At 40.9% G+C, this 23372-nt stretch overlaps 4 protein-coding genes across 7 annotated transcripts in view; 3 read left to right on the forward strand and 1 right to left on the reverse strand.

The window, feature by feature from the left end:
- Positions 1 to 548: 548 nt before the first annotated feature.
- Positions 549 to 3361, forward strand: klhl23 (kelch-like family member 23). Its single transcript, XM_080785668.1, has 4 exons — positions 549 to 683; positions 978 to 2198; positions 2318 to 2470; positions 2625 to 3361. Exons 1-4 carry the CDS (start codon positions 668 to 670, stop codon positions 2933 to 2935), a joined length of 1701 nt encoding a protein of 566 aa, XP_080641794.1. The 5' UTR covers positions 549 to 667; the 3' UTR covers positions 2936 to 3361.
- Positions 3362 to 4814: 1453 nt separating this feature from the next.
- On the forward strand, positions 4815 to 8415 carry ssb (small RNA binding exonuclease protection factor La). The gene is made up of 12 exons (XM_080785362.1): positions 4815 to 4942; positions 5510 to 5576; positions 5674 to 5777; positions 6007 to 6181; positions 6268 to 6375; positions 6562 to 6665; positions 6829 to 6900; positions 6998 to 7040; positions 7150 to 7290; positions 7378 to 7564; positions 7657 to 7773; positions 7860 to 8415. The coding sequence occupies exons 2-12, from the start codon at positions 5517 to 5519 to the stop codon at positions 7982 to 7984; spliced, it is 1236 nt and encodes a 411-aa protein (XP_080641488.1). The 5' UTR covers positions 4815 to 4942; positions 5510 to 5516; the 3' UTR covers positions 7985 to 8415.
- On the reverse strand, positions 7988 to 9876 carry mettl5 (methyltransferase 5, N6-adenosine). 2 transcript variants are annotated; one of them, XM_080785363.1, is made up of 7 exons: positions 9511 to 9875; positions 9303 to 9417; positions 8926 to 9110; positions 8772 to 8851; positions 8644 to 8695; positions 8517 to 8566; positions 7988 to 8111 (listed from the first exon to the last, which is right to left on the reverse strand). In XM_080785363.1, exons 1-7 carry the CDS (start codon positions 9608 to 9610, stop codon positions 8070 to 8072), a joined length of 624 nt encoding a protein of 207 aa, XP_080641489.1. In that variant the 5' UTR covers positions 9611 to 9875; the 3' UTR covers positions 7988 to 8069. The 2 variants fall into 2 exon arrangements, with proteins under 2 accessions (XP_080641489.1, XP_080641490.1); XM_080785364.1 differs by lacking the exon at positions 8517 to 8566 and having other exon boundaries at positions 9511 to 9876.
- Positions 9877 to 10058: 182 nt separating this feature from the next.
- The window catches only part of ubr3 (ubiquitin protein ligase E3 component n-recognin 3), a 45820-nt gene continuing 32506 nt past the window's right edge, over positions 10059 to 23372 (forward strand). For all 3 annotated transcript variants that reach the window (XM_080785317.1, XM_080785318.1, XM_080785319.1), the window contains exons 1-19: positions 10059 to 10500; positions 11530 to 11669; positions 13575 to 13727; positions 14527 to 14676; positions 17031 to 17071; positions 17353 to 17419; positions 17508 to 17638; positions 17904 to 18132; positions 19102 to 19281; positions 19646 to 19779; positions 19874 to 19960; positions 20054 to 20119; positions 20484 to 20573; positions 20684 to 20812; positions 20946 to 20998; positions 21103 to 21236; positions 21327 to 21412; positions 21904 to 22045; positions 22602 to 22698. In XM_080785317.1, coding sequence (XP_080641443.1) covers positions 10067 to 10500; positions 11530 to 11669; positions 13575 to 13727; positions 14527 to 14676; positions 17031 to 17071; positions 17353 to 17419; positions 17508 to 17638; positions 17904 to 18132; positions 19102 to 19281; positions 19646 to 19779; positions 19874 to 19960; positions 20054 to 20119; positions 20484 to 20573; positions 20684 to 20812; positions 20946 to 20998; positions 21103 to 21236; positions 21327 to 21412; positions 21904 to 22045; positions 22602 to 22698 — 2543 coding nt within the window. In that variant the 5' untranslated portion in view covers positions 10059 to 10066. The remainder of the gene's footprint in view (positions 10501 to 11529; positions 11670 to 13574; positions 13728 to 14526; positions 14677 to 17030; positions 17072 to 17352; positions 17420 to 17507; positions 17639 to 17903; positions 18133 to 19101; positions 19282 to 19645; positions 19780 to 19873; positions 19961 to 20053; positions 20120 to 20483; positions 20574 to 20683; positions 20813 to 20945; positions 20999 to 21102; positions 21237 to 21326; positions 21413 to 21903; positions 22046 to 22601; positions 22699 to 23372) is intronic.

Raw genomic sequence — 23372 nt, forward strand, 5'->3', positions numbered from 1 at the left:
CCTCTTAATTAAACAAATTATAACATGTGTTCTGTGTTTATTTTGTTTCAAATGTTTTACTGCATTTATATATAATTAATTTAAATGTTCTGGGTTTTTAGATAAATGTTTTAAGACCACTGCAGTAGCCTATAAATTGTTATGGTGCTGCATTGTATTAAACTGCACAATACTCAACGTTCTTAAGCTTTTTGGTGCTTAAGCCTACAGCCTTGATTGCTTGTAGAATGGGTCCAAACTGCCATGGCAACCAATGGGAGACTGAATATATAGGCCAGGGCAATGGCTTCTCGGGATGCCTCAGTGAAGGCTATACGCACAGTGAAGTATTGTTAGCCTGCGAGCTTCTTTAAAACTATTGGCGATCTATCCATCGATGAGTGCATATCACGAGTCTGGAATGGAGAATGGGTTTAGAATAAGCCTATTATGAAAATAACGCGTCGTTGGGTGATTCCTGTGACCAGTTGCATGGCTATTTGCAGCGACTGGCGACCGAATATGGAGCAGCAGCCGGCGCCTTTCAAACAACAGACAGACAGATACCAAAATAGGACAGGAGAGAACGTCCTGAGAGCTAATTTGAGGTTCATGTTTATAGAAGAGAGTGTTGCACTGGCTCGAAGGGACAGGCCAAATTACATTGTTGAACAACAGCGAGCCATTCATGGAATACGGTAGAGGTAAGCGCTACTACTACTACTACTATCTCTAGTTAAATTACTACATTTAGACCTACTTGAGAATGTATTAGAACAGAGTCGCTAAAGTCTGTACTTAAAATGATAGGAAAATCTAAGGAACATTTAATAAAGTAGTTATTTCAAAAATGCAATGACGCAAGGTTGCTATTGAATTATAAATGCGAATGTGATACTCCAGTCCATTATTATTCCCTTATCAAGCATTACGGTCATAAATAATCCACGCCTTTATTTATTAAACCATTAAGTGTCTCATTTTTAATTGTTTTACAGTTGCCATGTCAGCTATACAGATCCGAAGTTACAGATACGAGTTCTGTGATAATGATCATGCCAGCGAGGTATTGGGTGCGCTGAAGAAATTCTACGATGATGGTGTGTTTACAGACGTTACCCTGCAATGTGCCACGGGACAGGTTTTTCACTGTCACAAGGCAGTTCTGTCAGCTCGGAGCTCCTATTTTAAAGCCATGTTCACAGCTGACATGAAGGAGCGGTCAAATGATATCATCAAAATGACGGGGATTGATTATGATGTTCTCCTTGCCTTGGTGAACTACATTTATACTGCTCAAGTCTGCATCACTGAGAGCAACGTGCAGAGCATGTTGGAAGCTGCTGACCTTCTGCAGTTTATCTCCTTGAAGAAGGGATGTGAGGGATTTCTTGGTCGTTTTCTAGACGTGGACAACTGTTTGGGCATAAATGCCTTTGCTCAGCTGCACGTCTGTTCTGCCCTGGAGAGAGAGTCTCGCAGGGTCATCCTCAGCAGGTTTGAGGAGCTCATTCACCAGGAAGAATTCCTAGAGCTGGACCATGAGAAATTAAAATCAGTTTTGGCTGCTAAGAACCTCAACGTATGGAAAGAAGACCTTCTGATAGATTCTGTAGCCAACTGGGTCACCTATGACTTAGATAATCGTATTTGCCATGTCAAGGACCTGCTGCATTCCATCCATCTGGAGCTAGATGAGATCTACTTCAAGGCTACTCTGCAAAGACAGTGTTTACTGGGTAACGATGGGCTTAAACCTGTAATCACTCAGGCTTTAAAGTCCAGTCGCAAGGAAATGGCTGCAAATGTCAAGAAAATGTCTTCAAGCATGTATATCATTGGAGGATACTATTGGCACCCCCTTTCTGAAGTTCATATATGGGATCCAATAAGCAACACATGGGTACAGGGAAAGGATATGCCTGACCATAGAAGAGAGAGCTACAGTGTAAGTTTACTAGGGGGAAATATCTATGTGACGGGTGGTTACCTGACCAACACCATTGAGTCTCTGGACACAGTTTCAATCTATGACTGTGACTACAACGAATGGACTGAGGGATGTCCCATGATTACAGCTAGATACTACCATTGCTCTGTGGCTTTACTCGGCTGCATTTATGTCATCGGAGGATATACAGGAGGCGTTGCCATTAAGGAGACAGAATTTTATGATCCTTTAAAAAAGAAATGGTTCTCTGTGGCCAAGATGATACAAGGTATACAATAATAATTATTATTATTATTATATAGGCCTATACGTTATTCATTGTGTGTACTGTACACAATAACATGATAAACTGAATCAAAACATGTAATGATTTCTTGTTCTCCAAAGGTGTAGGTAATGCTACTGCTTGTGTATTGGAAGAGAGAATTTATGTAACTGGAGGTCATTATGGATCCAGAGGAAGCTGCACCTATGAAAAGATCCAGGTTTATAGGCCAGACATCAATGAGTGGAGCATCGTTACTAGAAGCCCTCACCCAGGTACAGTACATGTATGAGAACATTTAACATGAAGACTGCAGATGCATACAGTAACATAATCAGTGTTCATTTAACTGTGAGAGTTTGCAAATCTGAGGATATTACTATATGTAGTGAATACTAATTTCCCAATGTGTTTCTCTCTCCCCCCCAGAGTATGGCCTCTGCTCTGTATCTCTCAACAATAACCTGTATTTAGTGGGTGGACAGACTTCCAGCACAGACTGCTATGACTCCAAGAGAAACGAATGGAGGCCGATGTCAAGCATGAAGGAGAGAAGGATGGAGTGTGGGGCTGTCGTAATAAATGGTTGCATTTATGTGACAGGGGGGTACTCCTACTCTAAAGGGACATATCTCGAGAGCATTGAGAAATATGACCCTGACCTGGACACGTGGGAGATTGTAGGAACCCTCCCCAGCCCAGCCAGATCACATGGATGTGTTTGTGTTTACAGTGTTTAGTGTCAATTCTTTAATACAATAACTGTGCCATATTAACACTTTTTTTAGGCCATAGGTTACCCCCACATAGGGACACATAACCAGCTAACCAACTCAGGAGAATCTTGTTGTTTTGCTTTTCCCTCCATAACGTATGCTACAGAAGTGACAGAACATGTATAACCTACCCTTATGTTCATGTTTGATTAGTTTTCATTTCAGTTACTTTACAGAGTTGAGAGTGGTATAATTAATTGGAAATAGAAATAAAATTATGAGGATTTTAAACCCTGGTATACCCAAAGTGCACTGAGACACCAGCAGTCTCTTTATTATCGTTTGTGTAGTCTAAGAAAGACCTAGACTATAGAGCCATATTTCTGCAATGCCATAAAATAAATCATTACAATTGAGAAATGAGTGATTCCTGTCTCAAAGTATTGCAGTAAGCTTGGCTATAGAATACATATTTTTATTTACATTAAATGTAATAGGATCGATAACATCAATACTAAAAACTAATGTTTGACGTTCAGTTTTTCAGTTTACAGTCGACTATGGTTTAGCCACAAATCATCACAAGTCATCTTTTCAGTGCACACACACAATATGGCCTGTCCATGCAGAATCCTGGCCTATCCAGGCATGGCCCACAATGTGGGATTAAAACTGGGGGATTATTTTACTCAGTTTTTTTCTTCATTATTTCTTTTCAATAGTCTACTCTACATTATTCCAATGCTTTGTTTGTCCCGAGAGTAATCTACACCTGCAGCCAATTTTCTCTAGGTATTTAGGTGGTTGAACATGCTTCCAGGGGGATCTAATTAATTTGCCAGTTGTCAAGTGTACCATTTATAGGCCTATGGCATATAAATCAACTGTAATATCAATGCTTGTACACAACCTTTCGGGTCTCATGTGGTGTTCTGTATCCGTTGCCCGGAGGACTATCTTGCTACAGAAATCCTAACCAATTAACCAGATGCTAGCAGGAAATGAAACTGAAATTATGACAAATGACAGCCAAACCCTGGTATCTCAAGGGCGGATATTCTCAGTACAAAAGAATAACAATATAAATACATATTTTATCTTAGATTATTAGTATGTAATACATCCAGACTCTCAAACATTATTTGAAACACCATGTAGCTACAATATGCTGCTCTGGGATAAATGCAGAAGACAAATTATGTGAAAATTCCCAAACCACAACAAAAGGGGACACAATTATAAATGTAGATTGGTAGTTACAAACAAAGGTATGTTTTAGACAAGATTCTGTTATGTGCCATGAACAGGTGTGCCATTAACAGGTGCTTAAACAGAAGATTTTTAGGTTGTGAATTAATAAGGATACAGCATAAACAAGTGAAATGTGAAGTAATGACAAAATAAATGACAGACCAAATTGGAACTGGAAGTGAAAATGGGTAGCCTACTCTCTAAAATTGGCAACCCACCTGAAAATGTATTTCATGTTTTTAATAAGCTCCTTTTAACAAACAAACAAAACTAAAACTTTTTTTAACCAGAAAAGGAGGACCTGAAGACAATGATGCCATTGATTAAAACAAAACGCAGTCAACCATTTAGATTGATTGCATTTATTCAGTTAAAAAAAAGAAAAGGAAATGTGTGTATGTGTGTGTGTGTGTGTCAGTGTGTGTAGGTCTATAAATAAACAAATACATTATATTGTTAATATATTGATAATAACTCATTTATAATGTGGTCCTCTATAAATGCGTTCCCAATCTCGGAACCCATCTGCAAGCAAAACAAAGGAAAACAGCGCCCTGGCTGTGATTCAACAGCATGTCTCGAGAGACTTATGCGTTTCAAATGCGCATGGGAGCTTTTTAAAAGCGACCTGTTTTGGGTTGGTCGGATTGATCCTCAAGTAACTCCGTAGCACGCCGCGCCACGCATTTCCTCGTTCACACAACGTGCAAAACAGTCACGCAGGTAGAAATAGTTGCCGTTGGGTTAGAAATACATTGTCAGAGAGTCGTGATCATCAAAGTAAGTGTGGCCTTTCTTGTAATTGAAAGTATTGGCCTTTTTAGATTTTGTAGAATGTGTTTTTGCCAGGCTAAAATACAAGTAAGCCCTATGTTGCTTACATATTTGGCTAGTGGTCGGAGGCTAATAAAGTTCCATTTTGTTCTGATTCTGAATGTGAACCCTTTTGATTAGGTTAAGTTGCTAGACGCTTGGTAAAGTAATTCGTGATATTTAGGACATGAGCAAAATACGAGAACAACGACGTTATGTGGTCTTGATTGACCACATACACTTGAGTCAGCACTGCAGGACAAGAGCTACTGAGCTAGCAGATTAGCCAACGAGCTAGCATGCCGGTTGCAGCAATGCATGCTGGCTGCGGCGATTATGTAGTTTAATCACGTCACAATGATTCAAGGTTTCTTTTTCTCTAATTCCTGTTTTGATTCATAAACTATTTGCATAACGTGCGTTGTTGGCCTGGCTACAATGATATTATGAGAAACACATGTAGAATACATTTATTCAGTTTACAGAGTAGTAGATGCGGTGTACTAAATCCTCATGCGATTCTTGACGTTACAGAACAATCATGGCAGAAACCCCAAAAGAGATGTCTCCAGTTGAGAAGAATGTGGCTCGACAGATTGAGGTAAATTAATTTCATCATTAATAATGTTAATATGCTGTCAGTGTCAATATCAATACTAATTTTAATAATCATGTCATATATCTCATTCTTCTTATAGTATTACTTTGGTGATCACAACCTTCCAAGAGACAAGTTTCTAAAGGAACAGCTGCAGCTTGATGATGGCTGGGTGCTTTTGGAAACTATGCTTAAATTTAACAGGTCTGTTATATACTTTGACGTCATACCAAACAATGTACTTATGGCCATAGCAATCAGGAAACGGACACACATTCAGCACTTTGCACCAAATTACACTATCATTTGGTGTTTATGTCCTAGTGAATTGACATTAGATATCAAACATTTCAGTTGGGTTTGCCTTCATTTTGAACTTGAATGTTTATAACGATGCAATATAAATGTATGCAATATGTTTTTCTCTCCTCAGGCTTAAGTGTATAACCACAGATCCCAACGTGATTGTGTCAGCTCTTCAAAAGTCAAAGAGTGGACTTCTGGAAGTCAGTGATGACAAGACAAAAGTCAGGAGGGCTGCAGATAAACCCTTACCAGAACTAAATGATGAATACAAAGATGCGGTCAAACACAAATCTGTGTACATTGTAAGTTATTATTTTACGCATGCAGATGTAACTTTATACATCTATAATGTGCTCTTAAATAAAATGCTTTTCTATTTGCTGTTTAGAAAGGTTTTCCATTAGAGACGACCCTTGATGACGTTCTGGAGTGGATGAATGGGAAAGGACCTGTAGAAAACATTCAGATGAGGAAAACCCTGCAACGGCAATTCAAGGTAATTTTTTTTGATAATTGTATTAAGTTTGCAAAAAGCAGATTTCATACAGGGATAACTGAGAAAGCCCTACAGCTTATTTCCACTGGGGTCCTGTATATTCAATTAGCTATGTGCACCCTCCCCTGTTTTCCAGGTGCATTATTGGGGAAAAGTACCATAATTATTTCAATCTGATTTTGACAGGGTTCAGTGTTTGTGTGTTTCGAAACTGAGGAATCATGCAAAACATTTCTAGAACGTTCAGATGTGAAATCATTCAAGGACAACGAGATGATCGTGCTTTCAAGGTAGGTAATCGTGCTTTCAAGATAGGTAATATTGGAGAAGGAAAAGGCGGATTGTGTTCAGAATGTCAAGAAAGCTGCAGCTAACTGTAGACCGAAATTAAATTAACCTCTGTTCCGTGCTCAATAAGAAGTGTCTAGATTAGAATTTGTTCCTGTTTTTCAGAGAGGACTATCATGCAAAGAAAGCAGAGGAGCGAAAACAGCACAAAGCAGAATCAAAGGCAAAAGCTAGACAGTAAGTACAACACAATGTTTACCCCGTGTGCCATAGAAATGCATATTCAATGTATGATGAAGGAACATTGATTGCAAATACCGGTACCTCTTTCTAGGGACAAGGATGAAAAGCAAAAGAATGTAGAAGAGAAGGAAATGGTAAGCTCTCATACTGAACTGCTTAAAAGCTGCCGTGTGTGTATCACAGCCCCTACTGAAAAACAATGGGGCGTATGCTGTTATGTGCTAATAATCAATTTACTTGCAGGGTCTGCTTTTGGATGAACAGACGGGCTCCTTGCTTAAGTTTTCAGGGGAACTTGAGCAAGTTTCAAGAGAGGATTTCCATGCATTGTTCTCTGGGCATGGAAAAATCAAATGGGTTGATTTTGCAAGGGGTGCTAAAGAGGTAATTAATCTGTCCACCATTTACTCACCGCATGACACCACAAAAGCCTCTATAATATAAACTAACTGATATATATCTGTTATGAAGGGCACCTTGCTTTTTGATGGGAATGCAAAGGAGGCTTTTGACAAGGCAAAGGAAGCAAATGGAGGGACTTTGCAAGTAAAAGACCATGATGTTGCATGGGAGGTACTTGAGGGAGATGTAGAGAAGGACATGTTGAAGAAGATAATTGAGACCCAGCAGGAGATGCACAGCAGGAATAAAAGCAAAGGTGAATTATTTCAAACAGCTTTGTTAATTTCATGTATTGGTCAGAATACGTATGCTTTTACTTGAGTGCTCTTGTACTTTTAAACTCAACAGGCGGTAGAGGGAGAGGAGGTGGCCGAGGGAGAGGAGGCAGAAGGGGAAGGGGTGGCAGAGATGATAGATCACAGTACCAAGGCAGGAAGACTAAATTTGACAGTGATGATGAGGATGGTAAGACATTTTTGTCTGCAATCAAGACATCCATCAAGCCATTCATTGTTTCAAAACAAAAACCTGATCACATTTTTGTCTTTCAGCACCACATCCAAGCCCAAAGAAGCGACCACTAGAAGGAAAGGTTGATTCCTCAGCAGCAAAAGTTGTGAAAACCGAAGACTGTTCCCCAGCAGCAAAGGTTGTGAAAACCGAAAATGGATCATAGTCATGAGGTTACAAATGATTTATTTTGAAAAAGCTTTTATTACATAGGCTACATGGAAAATGTAAAGTCCATTCCAGTGGGATTGTCATGCTTTGGAGAACCGAAGAAAGTCCACTTTGATGTCAACCTAGAAAACAATTTGGCATGTCAGTTTTCAGTCCCAGTATATTGTGCCTCTTAAATATGTACCTATGTTTTCCTGAGCTCCTTTTAATTTAGTTTTTTCTGAGATTATGCTTTTTAATTTGTTATTTAACATGGATAATGCTCCTTGGACTTATTAGAGTCATTTAGTTTCTGCACAATCATTTTATTTGTTTTATGAAGATCTGCATGACAATTAAGACTTGTGTGCCATTGCATTCTCACATATTGTTTAGTTGAAAAGCATTAACGTCTAAGTTCTTGTGAATAAACTTTTTTTTTTTTTTTACATTGTGTCAATGGAGTACATTTCATTACTTCAAGATCATATTTAACTGCTTTATGCTTGATTACTGAGACTACTACAAAAGGCAGTGTATCACATTACCGATTTCTTTTTGTGGAACTTGTAAGAAGCTGGCAAATCATACCGGAGTTCTGTCAAGGGGGTAAAAATAACAATCTTGGTGAGATTTGCTCAAGGCTTGAATAATGTTTGAATTTGCTTCACTTACCTGCAATTACTTCCATCTTCACTTCCCAGTCACCAGCCTTCTTTTGTATGTGCTGCAGATGACAATGATTTATTATATAACTGAAATGTACAGAGCTATATTTGACCATACATTAATACAATACTTACATCCCGTGTTGACGTCTTATGAAGTGAATACACTGTTGTTGCCATTGTCAACGCTTTCCTGAGAAACCTCATGTCCATACCTGAAATAATAAAGCGTTAAATCCACTGGAACAACTGTACTACTACAAAAAAATCTAATCTATTGTATAATAACCTTGGTTGTGTTTTGTGCCAAATGGAGGATTCATTATCACAGTATCAAACTTGTTGGCAAAGGCCTCTGCATCCAAGGAACACATGTCACATTGGACCAGGTCTATATTTGGAATATCAAATTCTTCTGCATTCCTTTTGAATATATCGAGAGCTTCATGATCAACGTCGAAGCCGACACACAAGCTGAAACGGCACAAAAGGTTCGTAAATGGTAGCTCATTTGTCTGTTGCGACGGCACCAAACATCTTGTTTATAAATTAACGAATAATAACGACTGATGTGAACTAAGTTGTGGTCACATCATTCACATGACATGATGCTCGTCCTGACTGACAGTCGGGTATATTATTTGTGCATGAGATTGAGATACTCACCCCGCTTCAAGCATCGCCGCACCAATGCTGAGAACTCCACATCCACATCCCAAATCTGCGACCAGTTTTCCCTCGATGTCATCAAATGTATTGTGGATTGTGTACAGCATGCATGCTGTTAACAAATAGAGAAATGTAACGCTACTCTGCAGTTGCACAATCAACACAATATTGATCTTTAACCCTTGAATCTTGAATACCACCCCACCTGCAATATGAGGACTGGTTGGATACTGTTCCAGGAGGATCTTCGGTTCTTCAAATCCATCCACTTGTTGAAGGCAGCTTTCTAATTCTTTCAATTTCATGTTTGTTTATGAATCTATATTGGGCCTATTAAGTTCAGAATTGAAACATGGCACTGTTTTTCACATGGTTGAAAAGGGCGACTTCCGCAGTGCATCAACAAAACAAACCGACACGAAATCGCTACGCATCATATAGGTTCCACGTAACCTCGCCCACCAGGCTTTCCACCACAGGTTCCACGTCTCCAGACCCTTTCACACCTGTTTCACACACATTAAGTATACGAGCGCCATGAACCATGGCTAATTATATCTATTACACCAAACACCAAAAATTGTAATTAAAAAATGTGTGTGTAGAGTATGTGTGTGTGTGTGTGTGTGTGTGTGTGTGTGCGCTTCCAGGAGTTCGCAGACGAGTCGTGGTCCGTCGGTGCCTGTGTTGTATCGCGAGAAAGCCCGAGAACATGGCAACAAGACAACAAAAATAAATTTGTGGACAACAAGCCAGAGTGCATGATGGCGGCGTCGCTGCTACGCCGGGACAAGAAAGCTACTGCCACCCAGTTGAAGGCAGACCTAAATAGGAATGACAATAGCTCTGCTGTCCGACAACTTAATGAACTGCTTGATTCTGTCCTGAATCCAGAGAATCCAGCGGCAGACACCGAGGCTCTTGACTGGTGTAAATGTCTGATCGCAGGAGGCGAATCGTTCGAAGAGTTCTGCAAAACGGTCCGGTCCTATGATAACGCTACTCTGTGTGGCTTGGTCTGGACTGCAAATTTTGTAGCATATCGATGTCGGACCTGTGGCATTTCTCCATGCATGTCACTGTGTGCTGAGTGTTTTAATAATGGAGACCATACGGGCCACGATTTCAATATGTTCAGGAGCCAGGCTGGCGGGGCCTGTGACTGTGGAGATAGTAATGTCATGCGAGAGAGTGGGTAAGTAAGGCTAAGCTAGCTATGCTAACGCTAGCTGCTTGCTAGTGCCCCGTTTGACAGTTCTTGAATGCAAACAAGCTAACTAATGTTAACAAGGTAGCTAACGTCACTAAAGCTACAAAGCTAACAATTATCCCCAAGATAATTCTGACACTAGTTCTGGAGCTAATCAGCTATTAAATATGTGAATTTCCATGATTTCTGCCGGATAGAAAAGCATGACAAGTCAAATATGCAGGTTACCTAACCTAGCTAATAATGGTGGTGCTTACTAAACATAATTACGATAAACATTGCTGACTAAGCACTGCTTACAGTACATTGGCCCATCCCATAATTGAATGGGTAGCTGCTGGACGATTACAAATTGGGTTAGTATGAGTGAGAGATCCTTTCCTGTATCCTGTTGTAAATAAGTGTAATACTTAATCATGGATCGTCCACAAAGTAACAGTTTTTGTATTGACTTGTGCTTTCGTTTGAAATGTGTACCCAGGGCCATTCTGCATACTGTAAAATAAAAAAATCTATCAAAATCCCCTGGCACTTTTGTCAGTAGTCATTGATTGATTTAAAAATGTATTTCACAGTATGCAGAATGGGTACATTTCAAACGAAGTCAATACAAAAACTGTTACTTTGTGTACTATCCATGTGGTTAAGCATTACACTTGTTTACAACAGGGTCTACCATTTTCAATTCATCAGAACAATTAGAGACGTACAAGTATAAACTAGTAATATCATCATATAAAGAAAGTTATATATTTAAAAAAGGTTAGAACAGTATGCATCGAAAGGGGTGGGGGGAGTTCAGACTTAATTTACAGGGGCCAGTTTCGAATTTCAGTCCTCTGTAGGTGCTCGTTGAGAGTAGTTTTGAAGGACTCAAGGGATTCACATGTATTAATAGCTATTGGTAGAGTGTGGACTTCATTGTCATAAGTGAGCCTGCTTGTGAAAAGAACACTGCATAAGCTACAATAATCAAACACACCTGCATGTACATGAACTGTGATATTTTTTCAGGTTTTGCAGACGGCATCGATTAAGAACAGGGGAGAATGTCCCCTCAGTCCCTCGAGACCTCCTCCTGATGTCTGAGATGGTCCTTCCTCGCTTCATCATCTGTATCATACAGTATCTAAGAGATGGATACACTGAACCAGGTAATACTCAACTGGTATCTTCTAGCTGGGAATTTATTTAACTTGGATTTTGTACTATGCCAGGAAAACCAGGATTTTAATTCATTTATTTCCCTTCTTTTTAGCATTACTGTCCTGTAATAGACTAGTAAAGACTTATCCGCTGTTGAGAGAATGCCGTTTAACTGAATGTTATTTATTCAGGGACCCCACAGTCGGGGAATATTTTGAAATTAGAAAAAATAACGTCAAGGGTCCAGGAAAAAAATAAATAGCCTATGCATTGTTTTTGGCTATTGATCTAGTTAATAAAAACATTTTCCAATTTCCATTTTATAGTATATTGTAATGTTCTGCACACCGAGCAGGCAACAGACAACACCAAGAGAGCTAGCTCACTTGGAGGAGCATCTTACGGCAAGGTCTTTTGCAGGGTTGCTGCTATGTATATTTATACATTTATGATATACACGAAATGTGGAATGGAATTATACCGTTCTATAATCTATGCTTTATTTTTGCTACACTGCCTGTCTTTTGGCATTGCACATAGGAGTAAAAGACTAATTATTTTGCTGAATGATTTAATATCTATAGGCCTGGAAATTAGGTTAAATATTCAGAAAAAGTTTAGGAAATGTATTTATTGTATTTTTTTTGTTAATGTTGATTCGGTTTGTTATAAATGTTGAGAAAGGTGCCTATACTGTATTAGAGTTGAAAGGAAAAGGAAAAACTTTTTTTATTATTATTGTCTCCACCAGGCCGAAGGCATGGGGAGAGAGTATGTTATGCACTCACTCACTCCGTCTGAGTCCGACTGTCCGTGTGTGTGCGCTGCCTTCCGTCTGTTACCAGCTAATCTCCGGCACCGTTAACCCAGCCAAATTTTACACACACACTCCCTGGATGCCAACATGAACTCGAGTCTGCCCCAAATCTTCCAGAATTACCTTTTATAGCGCCACCAGGAGGCCGACTTTTGAAAAACACATATTTGGATATTACTCCTTCAGATTCTGTCTAAAAATATTTCATATTCCATCTGAATTTGCTAACATTAAAAGTTTGCAGGATTGGCCCGTTTTTAACAAATCCTCAAATCAGGCGTGCGAGTTATGTGAAATCTTTCACAGACTTTTCTACTAGGCTGAAGAATATATCCCACCCTTTTCAAATTATCCTGTTATAGTGCCACCAACAGGTGGATTTTCATCCAACTGCCATCCAAGGCTTAAGAAGAAATGGCACCCTTTTCACATTGGCCTATTATAGCACCACCAGGAGGCCACAACCTGACCTGTTCCCCGTAAAAACAATGCATGGATTCTTGTCTCTCACGGTAAAGTTGAAAGCTCCCTTGTGACTGACGCATTTATCTTTTAGCATACCTTAATTTAATTTAAAACCAATGCATTGCTATTACTTTGATTATTTCCCCTTTCATGTCGAGGTAAGAACTTCTATCACAGCAGCGCACCGCACGATGTGCACATTGTTGGAGCGATGCGTCTTTGTTCTCCAAATTGTATCTTCTAAACTAAACCATTATACAAAAATTAGGCTATTATGATAATTATGAATCGTTCATTTGATCTCACAAGTGTTTCTCAGCACCAGCCGAGATCCCTGATGTCATCGATATTGTCCAGCAACGGCCCAGGCGGTGGCGTAACCGCCTGGGCACCTGACTGGTAATCCAGTCGCAGTGTGCCGCGGGTTCGACTCTCGAGCCCGACACGGCCTTTACTGCATGTCTTCCCCCATCTCTCTCTCCCGTTTCCTGTCAGCCTACTGTCTGTCCCTTCAAAAAAAGAAAAAAAAGGCGTAAGCCGCAAAAAAAAAATCTTTAAATATTGTCCAGCAACTCTTGGTCATGCAGTGTGTCATGATGATCATGTTTATCTCTTATCTCGCTTTTGCCAGACACCTCTAGTGACCGAGATCTACAGAAGGTCCTACAACAGCTGGAGCCTCAGATCTCCTTCCTAGAGGAGCTTACAAAGATGGGAGGAGCCATGAGAACCATTCTTACAAAGATCCTGACCAATCAGCAAACCTTCAAGGAGTTGAGCATGGGTAAATATCGACATAATTTCAAAAAGAGAAAGTAATTTTGTTAAGCAAAGCTAAATATAAACTTCATATAACACTGACTTGGTTATTACGCTTATGATGGCTTATCCCTTAAAGGAGCATTCAGTGATTTCTGTGATTTTGAAAACCACCCCGGTCCGCCCCGGTAACAAGATGTGCACATGCATGCACGCACTACAGTGTGGGGGACACGCTACAAGCCAACAGCACACACACACTAAGGCCCGCGCCCCTGCTCGATCATGATTGGCGGAAGGCCCCTCTCTATCCTGATTAGATGAAGGCTGGGCCACCTAGCCAAAAACGAAACCTAAGGTTTTTTGACCCCCAGGGGTTAACTTGGGACCGGGGGGAACTCCTTATATGGTCAGCACACTCTATAGTAGGGAGGATTATCACAACAAAACAAAAAAAGAAGTCGGAGTGGTTAAGGTGCATACCACATATTGGCTCCAATTCAGCGAGTTGCGGATTAGATGCCCGCATCTTTTGCTGCGTGCCACTTTACTCTCCTTGTTTCCAGTCTTTCTACTATATTCCAGCAGCCGACAGGCTTCTTTAGCTTCAACCATAGCCACTTGCCCAAATGTGCTGCATATTTGGGCAAGTGGCTATGGTTGCTTTTAGCCCAAGGAATGTATTTTGTGCAAAACTAATGCTTGGAATGGATTCAGAATCATGAAAACCCCCTAGTTTGTCACATGCTACTTAAAGCAAAAGGAAAGTTTGACATTTTTGCCTGCCATTAGGATGTTAATCATGTATTTTATTTTTCTTTCAGGTCAAGAGGAGAATTTGTATGCTAAACAGAACTACGACAAGTATTTGTCAGCACTGAAGAATTCAGGTCTGGTGTCTGTAGAGGAGCGGGCTCAGGCTGCAGATCTCACAGCTGGAACAGAGGGTGGAGCTGGATCATTGGGCTTATTGGGTATGATATCAGTTAAAGAGTCCTGAAACCATAGACATAATATATAATAAGATGCCACTGGATCATACGTCAACGTCGCTGCCATTCAGGGACAACTTGCCATACTGTAACCCCACCTTGAGAGATAGGCATATTTCTTGCGAACAGATTCCGAGCTATGCTACTGAATCTGTCGGCAGGGCATTCAGAACGTGTATAAATTGTTGTTAGTGGGAATGAAAACATAGGCGCCCCACTGGAAGAGGAGGGTTTAAGGCCGAGTAAACGGCAGCATCGTGCTATCCACATTCTTTTAGGCGCTGCCCCCAGAGACAAATTCCAAGGATGCGTTCCCAGATTGGTATATAAGTAACTGAAAAAATATTTTATAAACTTAATTATTGTTACTGCTTTGGTATAAAACACACACACACACCCTTTATCACCAGTAAGACGCCTGAGGGCGAGCGAGGCCAGTGCACGCAAGGTCGCGTGCACTCGCCATATATGGAGCGTGTCTTGAGTCTATAGGGTTTGATGAGGCCAGATCAACATGGAATGTCAGAACAGGTCAGCTCCATATATGGAGATCTATGGGTGGCAGCAGGGGCAGTGTGTATAGGGTTTGATGAGGGCCCAGGTAGGGCCGGGCCAAAATCTCCGGTCCTGTTGAGAACCCTAGTTTACACCCGGGCTGCCGGGTGCGGCTGCACAAATAACTTTGGGGCGGGCCCATCTAGAGTTTAAATGGACAGCTAATGCTAATCAGTCAAAAGGGAGATATCGGGCCTGGGCCATGGCTCAGTGGTCCAGACACCTTGGCTGGTAATCCAGTCTGGCAGTGTGCCGCGGGTTCGACTCCCGATCCCGACGGCCTTTACTGCACGTCTTCCCCCCCCCCATCTCTCTCCCCATTTCCTGTCAGCCTACTGTCTGTCCCTCCATAAAATATATAAAATAAAGGCGAAAGCCACAAAAAAAACATAAAAAAACAAAAGAAAAGGGCGATGGGGTAGGATAATATACACATATATCCATATACTAATATTGATGACATCAGGGATCTCCATATATGGGCTTAATTGTGAAGCATGTCACAATTAATCTCGTGATATGACAGACCTGGGCACCATATATGGGGTTTTCCCCATGTATGGGTATTTTGAGTGATGCACTGATGGGAAATGCACAATTCCATAGTTAACTGCGACCTTCAGTCGTTATAACTACAGTAACCACAACCAAACTGCTTGAAAATTGGTAGAGAATTCAGCAAGTTATTATAGTGGAGAGATCTCCTGCTTCAATAGACATACATGGGTCATGCATGCATTAGGAGGCATGGCTTGCCCCTGCCAATATGGCAGTAGTGTTCATGTGTCACTTGAACAACAGTGGCCAATAACGTATCTAGTCTACAGTACTGTATGTATTAATGGTATATCGATGACCGGAACCCTAGTCTAATTTTATATTGTGTTTTCCAGTTTGTGTTAGAAACACAGGCAGATTAAAAACAAGGCTGGCTAGTAAGCGCTGCAGCTGATACAATATTTGTGTTAGATTTAGTTGTGCCCAGCGCTTTCGATGTGCCAAAGTATAGAACAGGTGTTTCAAACTGCGCGTGCTTATGTCATGTCTGACCAGACTTGGATTCAGTTTAGCTTTTTTTTTTGGTGCTTGAGTTGTCGTGCCCCTCTTGAGCAGACCTGTCGTTGATCCAGGTGACAACGTCTGCGTTAAACGATACACGTCTGAAAGTACCTTTATGCAGTCTGCCATATTTTAACCTGAAAAAGGTGTTCATGCAAGGCAATATTTTGCCATATAGGACTTAATGTCCAATTATTATTCACTTGCATTGAACATGCATTTAACACTTTTAAAGTCTGAAGTTCCAAACAATCAATTCAATTAAGTGGCTGTTAGTTTTTTCCATGCATCATGTAATCTTTTTTTTTAGAATGCCCATGTTATGTTATATGTTAGCTGAATGATGGCTCCATTTCATGCAAAGCTTTATTGGTGTGAACACACACCAATATATCACATCTCTGCAAAAGTCACTATTGAGGAATAAATTCATACAATAAATGCCTAAAACTCATCTATCACAGAATCGTAGAATATACATTTTCATTGATGACAGTAGACTTTGAAACGTAAACGGTATAACAGGTACTCTCTCTCACTGCTAGTGAATGAGGAGGTGAAATACTGTACAGTACCTCTTTGTTAAAGGCATGGAATCTTGCTGAGTCCATTTTCTATATGTAACGGATACATTGTTAACTCCATAATTGTATCAAGCCCGTTATAAATTTAACACCCCAATGCTCTTAATCAATATTGTTGTTGTTGTTGTTTTCTCCCAGGAGCCACTGCACCGAGCAGCCCAGATGAGTCCAGTAAAGAGGTATGTTTTGATATAATCTCAAACAAGGGCTAATCATGATGTTTTTGAGTGGTGCAACCAGGCAATGTCCGTGTACCTGTATGAGCATGAGTATGTGACTTATTTATACCAGTAGGGGGCGCCAGAAACAGAGAGAGGGGTAGTGCTGTGTCTTTTACATTGTATGTTCCATTGTATTTCTATGTCAACCAGTTTATTGTTAGTGTTACGTTTCTGGGATGTCCGCTAGCGCTGGTTCATATGGTGGTAACATTCTCCTTCTTTTTTTTTCCCCCTCAAAGGAGGACCAAGATGGTGGGCAGTCTGTTGGACAGCGAAAGAGGGTGAAGCTGAGTAGCACTACCAAAGGTAACTGAATTCCCATCATTTACTCATATATTGCATGTGAAATGTTATTTAAGGAGGCCTGTCTTAGTTTTCCCTTTTCTGCCCCTAGACCAATCTATTATGGATTCTCTGAAACACAAATGCTTTTTGGAGGAGTTGCTTTTTTGGACAATAAAATATGAGTTTCCTCAGAAGATGGTCACCTTCTTATTAAACATGTTGCCAGATCAAGACTACAAGGTAAATTATTTTCGGACTGAGTTCGGTTATACATGTTTGTAATAGAGCTTTAATTAAAAGTTCTTGTGTATAATTTGTATAGTTTGTATTTCCGGTTCATATTTATTTTGTGTGGCTATGCATAGACTTCATTCTTAGTTGTAGTTAAGAGACTTTGTACCTTTCCCCTCTTAGGTTTTCAGAGTAAAGAGCATCAACAAAAACATTGGTCACATTAAGCCTCTGTTATGTGATGGGAAACTTGACTACTGTCATTCTCTTACAGATCACCTTCACGAAAACATTTGTTCAGCATTATGCATTCATTATGAAAACACTGATGAAAAGCCACGAGTCAGACACCATGTCCAACCGCATTGTGCATATTAGTGTGCAGCTGTTCAGCAACGAAGAGCTGGCACGCCATGTGACGGAGGAGTGCCAACTTCTGGACATCATGGTCACTGTGCTGCTCTATATGATGGAGAGTTGCCTTATCAAAAGTGAACTTCAAGGTGAGTTGTCTGAACAGCCAGTTGGTATACTAAACATGTTGGGCTCAGGTTCCATATTATCAACACGTATAAAGGAAGTCGTCTATTGATGGGGCAGAAGAATAATTACACCCCTAAATTGTCTTACGAGTTATACATTTTAAGCACATGTGCAAGTCAGACATAGTTGGTACAGTCTCACAGCTATAAGGTATTGTGTTCGAATGCCACTGTGGCTTTTCTGTGTGGATTTTGCATGTATTCTCTCTTCACATTGTTTAGTGCTCTGCTCTGGTTTGTTACCACACCAAAATATGTGTGCGTTAGGAACTATGCCAGTGCCCGTCTTGACAAAACTCACTGGCTTTACTGTATGTTGATTGAATACGCACCAGCAGTGGTATTCCTCTACCGAGTTATGACATAGTGGTAAGGTTCAGTGCATTGTATATGGAGAGGAGCAACTGCCACTTTACACACTGCGATCAGAGGCCAGACAAAGCAGCAGCCAACCAGAAGCACGCTATGGTCTGAAATAGGTGTAGCCATACACACGCTAATCCGACTACTGTATAGAAGGTATTGACTATTGATAACGAAGTTATTTAAACTTGTTTACAGACAAGCTGTCAGATAACGCAGCGGTTCTCAACAGTTAATAGAAGGGGTAAAATGTAGAGGACAAATTTCCCCACATGGTAAGATACATTTTGGGGCTTTTCTGACACTTTATTCGATAGGTACGGTGGAGAGAAACGGTAATCATGGAGAGAGTAGGGGAGTGACATGCAGCAAATGGTCCGGCCGGGTAGGAGTTGAACCGGGGTCTCGCTATCAGGCATTGGGCTGTCGGGTCTAACTCTTCCCAACTACTTGCCTGATTTCTAATAAACTGTCAAATTTCAATGTTCATGAGTATCTTTTGAAAATGTGGCCAAATGATCAACTTTATGTATATGTAATAGTATGCTGTTTATGTTTTCTTTACAGATGAAGAGAACAGTCGCCATGTTGTGGTTAACTGTGGTGAAGCCCTGCTGAAGAACAACACTTACTGGCCTTTAGTTAGTGATTTCATCAATATCCTCTCACACCAAAGTGTAGCAAAGAAATTCCTGGAGGACCATTCATTGTTGATGCTTTGGATGAGTTTCGTGTCATTCTTTCAAGGTAAATGTGATGTACTGTAATGGCACTGCAGTTTAATCTCCTTCGTCTGTCATACATTTGTCTCATGGAGGAAGTGAGTTATGGGACATGTGACTCATTCTTACCGAATTGTAATTTGTTCTGTTCACTCACCGTGTGAACTGCACCACACACGGCACTAAAAATAGCCCCGAACCTTACACCATGGTCCGCAGTATCCTTTTACTGATGTTATGTGCAGAGTGTCAGCACATTGTATTGTATGTAACAAATTTACACAACCAAATGCATTTAACTTAATATCCATTTTAATGTGACACTGTCGGATTGTGGCACATGTCTATGTGCAATCTCAATATATATTTTTTGTCATCTCCTGCTGTAGGTATGAACTTGAATAAGCGGGAGTTGAATGAACATGTGGAATTTGAATCTCAGACATACTATGCAGCATTTGCAGCAGAACTGGAGGCCTGTGCACAGCCAATGTGGGGTCTCTTAACACACTGCAAAGTCAAAGTAAGTCTCTGTTGCTGCTCTGAAGTGTTATTCTCAGACACGGTCTGCTGCTTGCTCATTTTACTGATGTTGTTAAAATCTTGTCTGTGTGCAGGAGACACAGGAATACACTAAAACAGTGGTCCGCTACTGCTTGGAGACGCTGCAGATTTGGTTTGATGCCATAGGCTTTATTGATGAGGTGAACCCAAAATTCTACCACACTAATTTCAACACAGCACTGCACAAGCAAGCAGTGTTTGACTGTTTTTCATTACTTGCATGTCTCTTACAGCCTGCTCCAAATCAAGTGACATTTCACCTGCCACTACATCGCTACTATGCCATGTTTCTCAGTAAGGTAAGGCAACAATATTTATCATAAATACGATAATATTACCAGGACCATACCAGCGCTGTGGCATGGTTAGTCCATTGACTACAGAAACAGGCGATGGGCTCCTGCCCTATGGCTATGGGCCTCATGGCCATGACACTTTACAATAATTGTGCATTACATTCCCCCATTCACACACATTCATACACTGATGGCGAAGGACCAATTAGGGGTTCAGCGTCTTGCTCACGGACACTTCGGCACCAACTCGGGCACAACCCGCGTTCGAACTGGGACCTTCAATTTAACAAGCGGCTTGTATCACATATACAGATATTCATGATATTCTATTTTAGGGAGTGGATTGTTTGAATCTGATCTTTTATAGGCAGTGAAGTGCCAAGGGCTAGATCTGGACAGCCTCCTCCCAGACCAAGAGATGCTAATGAAGATCATGGTCCATCCACTCCAGATTCAGGTGTAGTACTATATACTAATCATAATCAATGCATGAATCAACATCACCTCTGCCATATCTACACACATTTTATTTTTAATGGTTGATTCTGGTTCTTGGTCCAAATCTAGGCAAGTCTGTCAGAAATCCACAGCAACATGTGGGTGAGGAACGGTCTGCAGATCAAAGGACAGGCTATGACTTACGTGCAGTCTCACTTCTGCAATTCCATGATCGACCCTGACATCTACCTGCTCCAGGTAAGTACTGCTGAGAGTAACTCGCAGCGCTAAGTGATTTGTCAGTAACACAGCTGAATTGTATACATGTATTTACTTACACATTTGTTTGTCTTGTGTATGTATGTATGTATGTCTTGTCTTCATTTCACAGGTGTGCGCTTCAAGGCTGGATCCTGACTATTTCATCTCATCTGTGTTTGAGAGGTAAAGTCGCTTATTAAACACTTGCTCATCTTCAGTGTCACTGCAAATTTGGACACATGAATCGATTCGAGGCAGTCTTTCCTCAAGCTGTCCATCTCACTTAGGTTTAAAGTGGTTGACCTGTTGACCATGGCATCCCAGCATCAGAATGCTGTGCTGGACACTGAGCAGGAGAGGCCAATGCTGGAAGGAGCACTGACATTCCTTGTCATATTGTCGAGTCTCCGCATTCACTTGGGTAGGATTTGAAATGGCTGATATATTGAATCCAGTAGTTTTAATTGGCTGTTTTCTTCATTACTTAATAGTACATCTCTCTCACTGACAGGCATGGCAGATGATGAGATCCTCAGAGCAGAGATGGTCTCCCAGCTGTGTATGAATGACCGCACTCACAGCTCACTGTTGGACCTCGTATCCTTCACTGCTTGTTTATTGTGTTACAAGTGATTCTACAGGGTGTGCAGTGTGGTGTGGACCACATTAAGCTGCACAGCCTTATGCAACGGTTTACCCTTTTAATTAACATTTTGTCAGGATACAACTGCCTGGCTGGCACCCCAGATCCATGATCTATAACAAACCGTTACAACATGTCCTCTCAATTAAAACGTGGGGTGCCTTGACAACTATACACGTCTTTAGGTCCTTTTTAACGGTGTTGCTAGGCAACAACTTGCTCAGAGCTCCCAGACAGGTTTTGCGCATGCGTTCAGCCTTTCACTTCCTTGTTTACAGGCTGACCAAACTTGCTATATTCTCTCTAAATATATGGCCCGCCATGGTTTGGATCAGAACACACAACAGCATCTCGTTATTGACGCATATTGACGCTTCTAAAGAGATCAGAATATCTATATATCTCTATTGGATTCCTTTTGTTTTACTTAACCACCTTTGTTCAGATTCCTGAGAACCCCAACCCCAAGAGTGGCATAGTTCCAGGGAGCTGCAGTTTTGAAGAGATGCTTTCTGCCGTGGCTGACTTCAAAGCTCCTGTGTTTGAGCCAGGAGGCTCCATGCAGCAGGGCATGTACACACCTAAAGGTAACATTCTGTTGATGATTGGGGCCTGGCAAGCAAACAGCCTTAGTAACTGCCCTGTCATTGGAGAGACGATGAAGAAAGCACATTCATTGTTTTGCCAGCTACCTCCAACTACGCTATCTATTGGTAAATGGTACATTTATATAGCGCCTTTATATGCTTTACATAGATTTACATAGATTGTGCATTTCATTCACCCATTCACGCACACATTCATTCATGACAGAGGAAACCATGCAAGCCCGGGTTTGAACTGGCAACCTTGCGGTTCCCATCCGTCCACTCTACCCCTGAGCCACCCTATTTGGTGCATTTTCAGCAGTCTGCCCAGAGAGGGAACCAACACCACATGCAATCCCATATGCGCACATTAATAGCAGTATAGCTCCCAAATATAAATTGTCAATCTTGAAATATTTGCAGCAATTTTATGCATTAAAACTACTTGTATTAAACAAAAAGACCACTTGATGGCAGCCTTATACCACAAAAATGAACAAATTCAGTCTTTAACAGCATTACTTGGATGTTTTCCATTTCTTCTCCCCCCAACCAGCGGAGGTGTGGGAGAAAGAATTTGACCCCATCATGGTTGTTCTAAGAACAGTGTACCGACGTGATGTCCAGTCAGCGATGGACAGATACTCAGCATTGTAAGTTAACATCATTGTCACAGTTTGAGATGCACACGCAGATTAGACACTCCACCGGACCGGCATGCGAAAACAACGGTCGGACATGTGGTCGAACATGTGCCGTACAGTGTTTTTTTTTCATCTTAAATTTTTTTTAATCATTTATGCATTTTTTTCACCCAGTGTCAATTATCTAATGTAATCCTGGGCCCCCACCTACGTGTTTGAGGTTAGGGTTAGGTTAGCGTTTGAGGTAGGTTGTCGGTCTAATGACAGTCGGAACAATAGTATGTCTAAACTAAAGACTGTACCCCCACAGTTCATCATATAAAAAGTTTTTTTTAAAATCAACTTTTAAATGCCGTTCTTTGGGAGAAATGTTCAATGCACAATGTTTTCTTGTGTTCTGCTCGGTGTTCTAGGGTCAGCCTCTCTGTCCACCTCCACCTGAAAGGACAGGATAAGAAGGGTTAGGTGATAGGGTTTGTTCCAATTAGATGGCTGTCGAGCAAAATCAATAATTCAAGCCAAACTATAATGGAATGTAGGAAATCCCTTCTTGTTGTACTACGGCTCAAGGAATCTCCCAGGGCAAATGTGTCGGAAGAGGTGAAGGAGAGGGTGTCAGGTTAATGTCTTCAAGCTTAACAGAAAGTGATAAATATTGCAAAAGTGGCACTTCACACAAACGC

Source organism: Protomyctophum bolini (genome assembly GCF_963924005.1).
Source record: "Protomyctophum bolini genome assembly, chromosome: 16".
NCBI lineage: Eukaryota > Metazoa > Chordata > Actinopteri > Myctophiformes > Myctophidae > Protomyctophum > Protomyctophum bolini.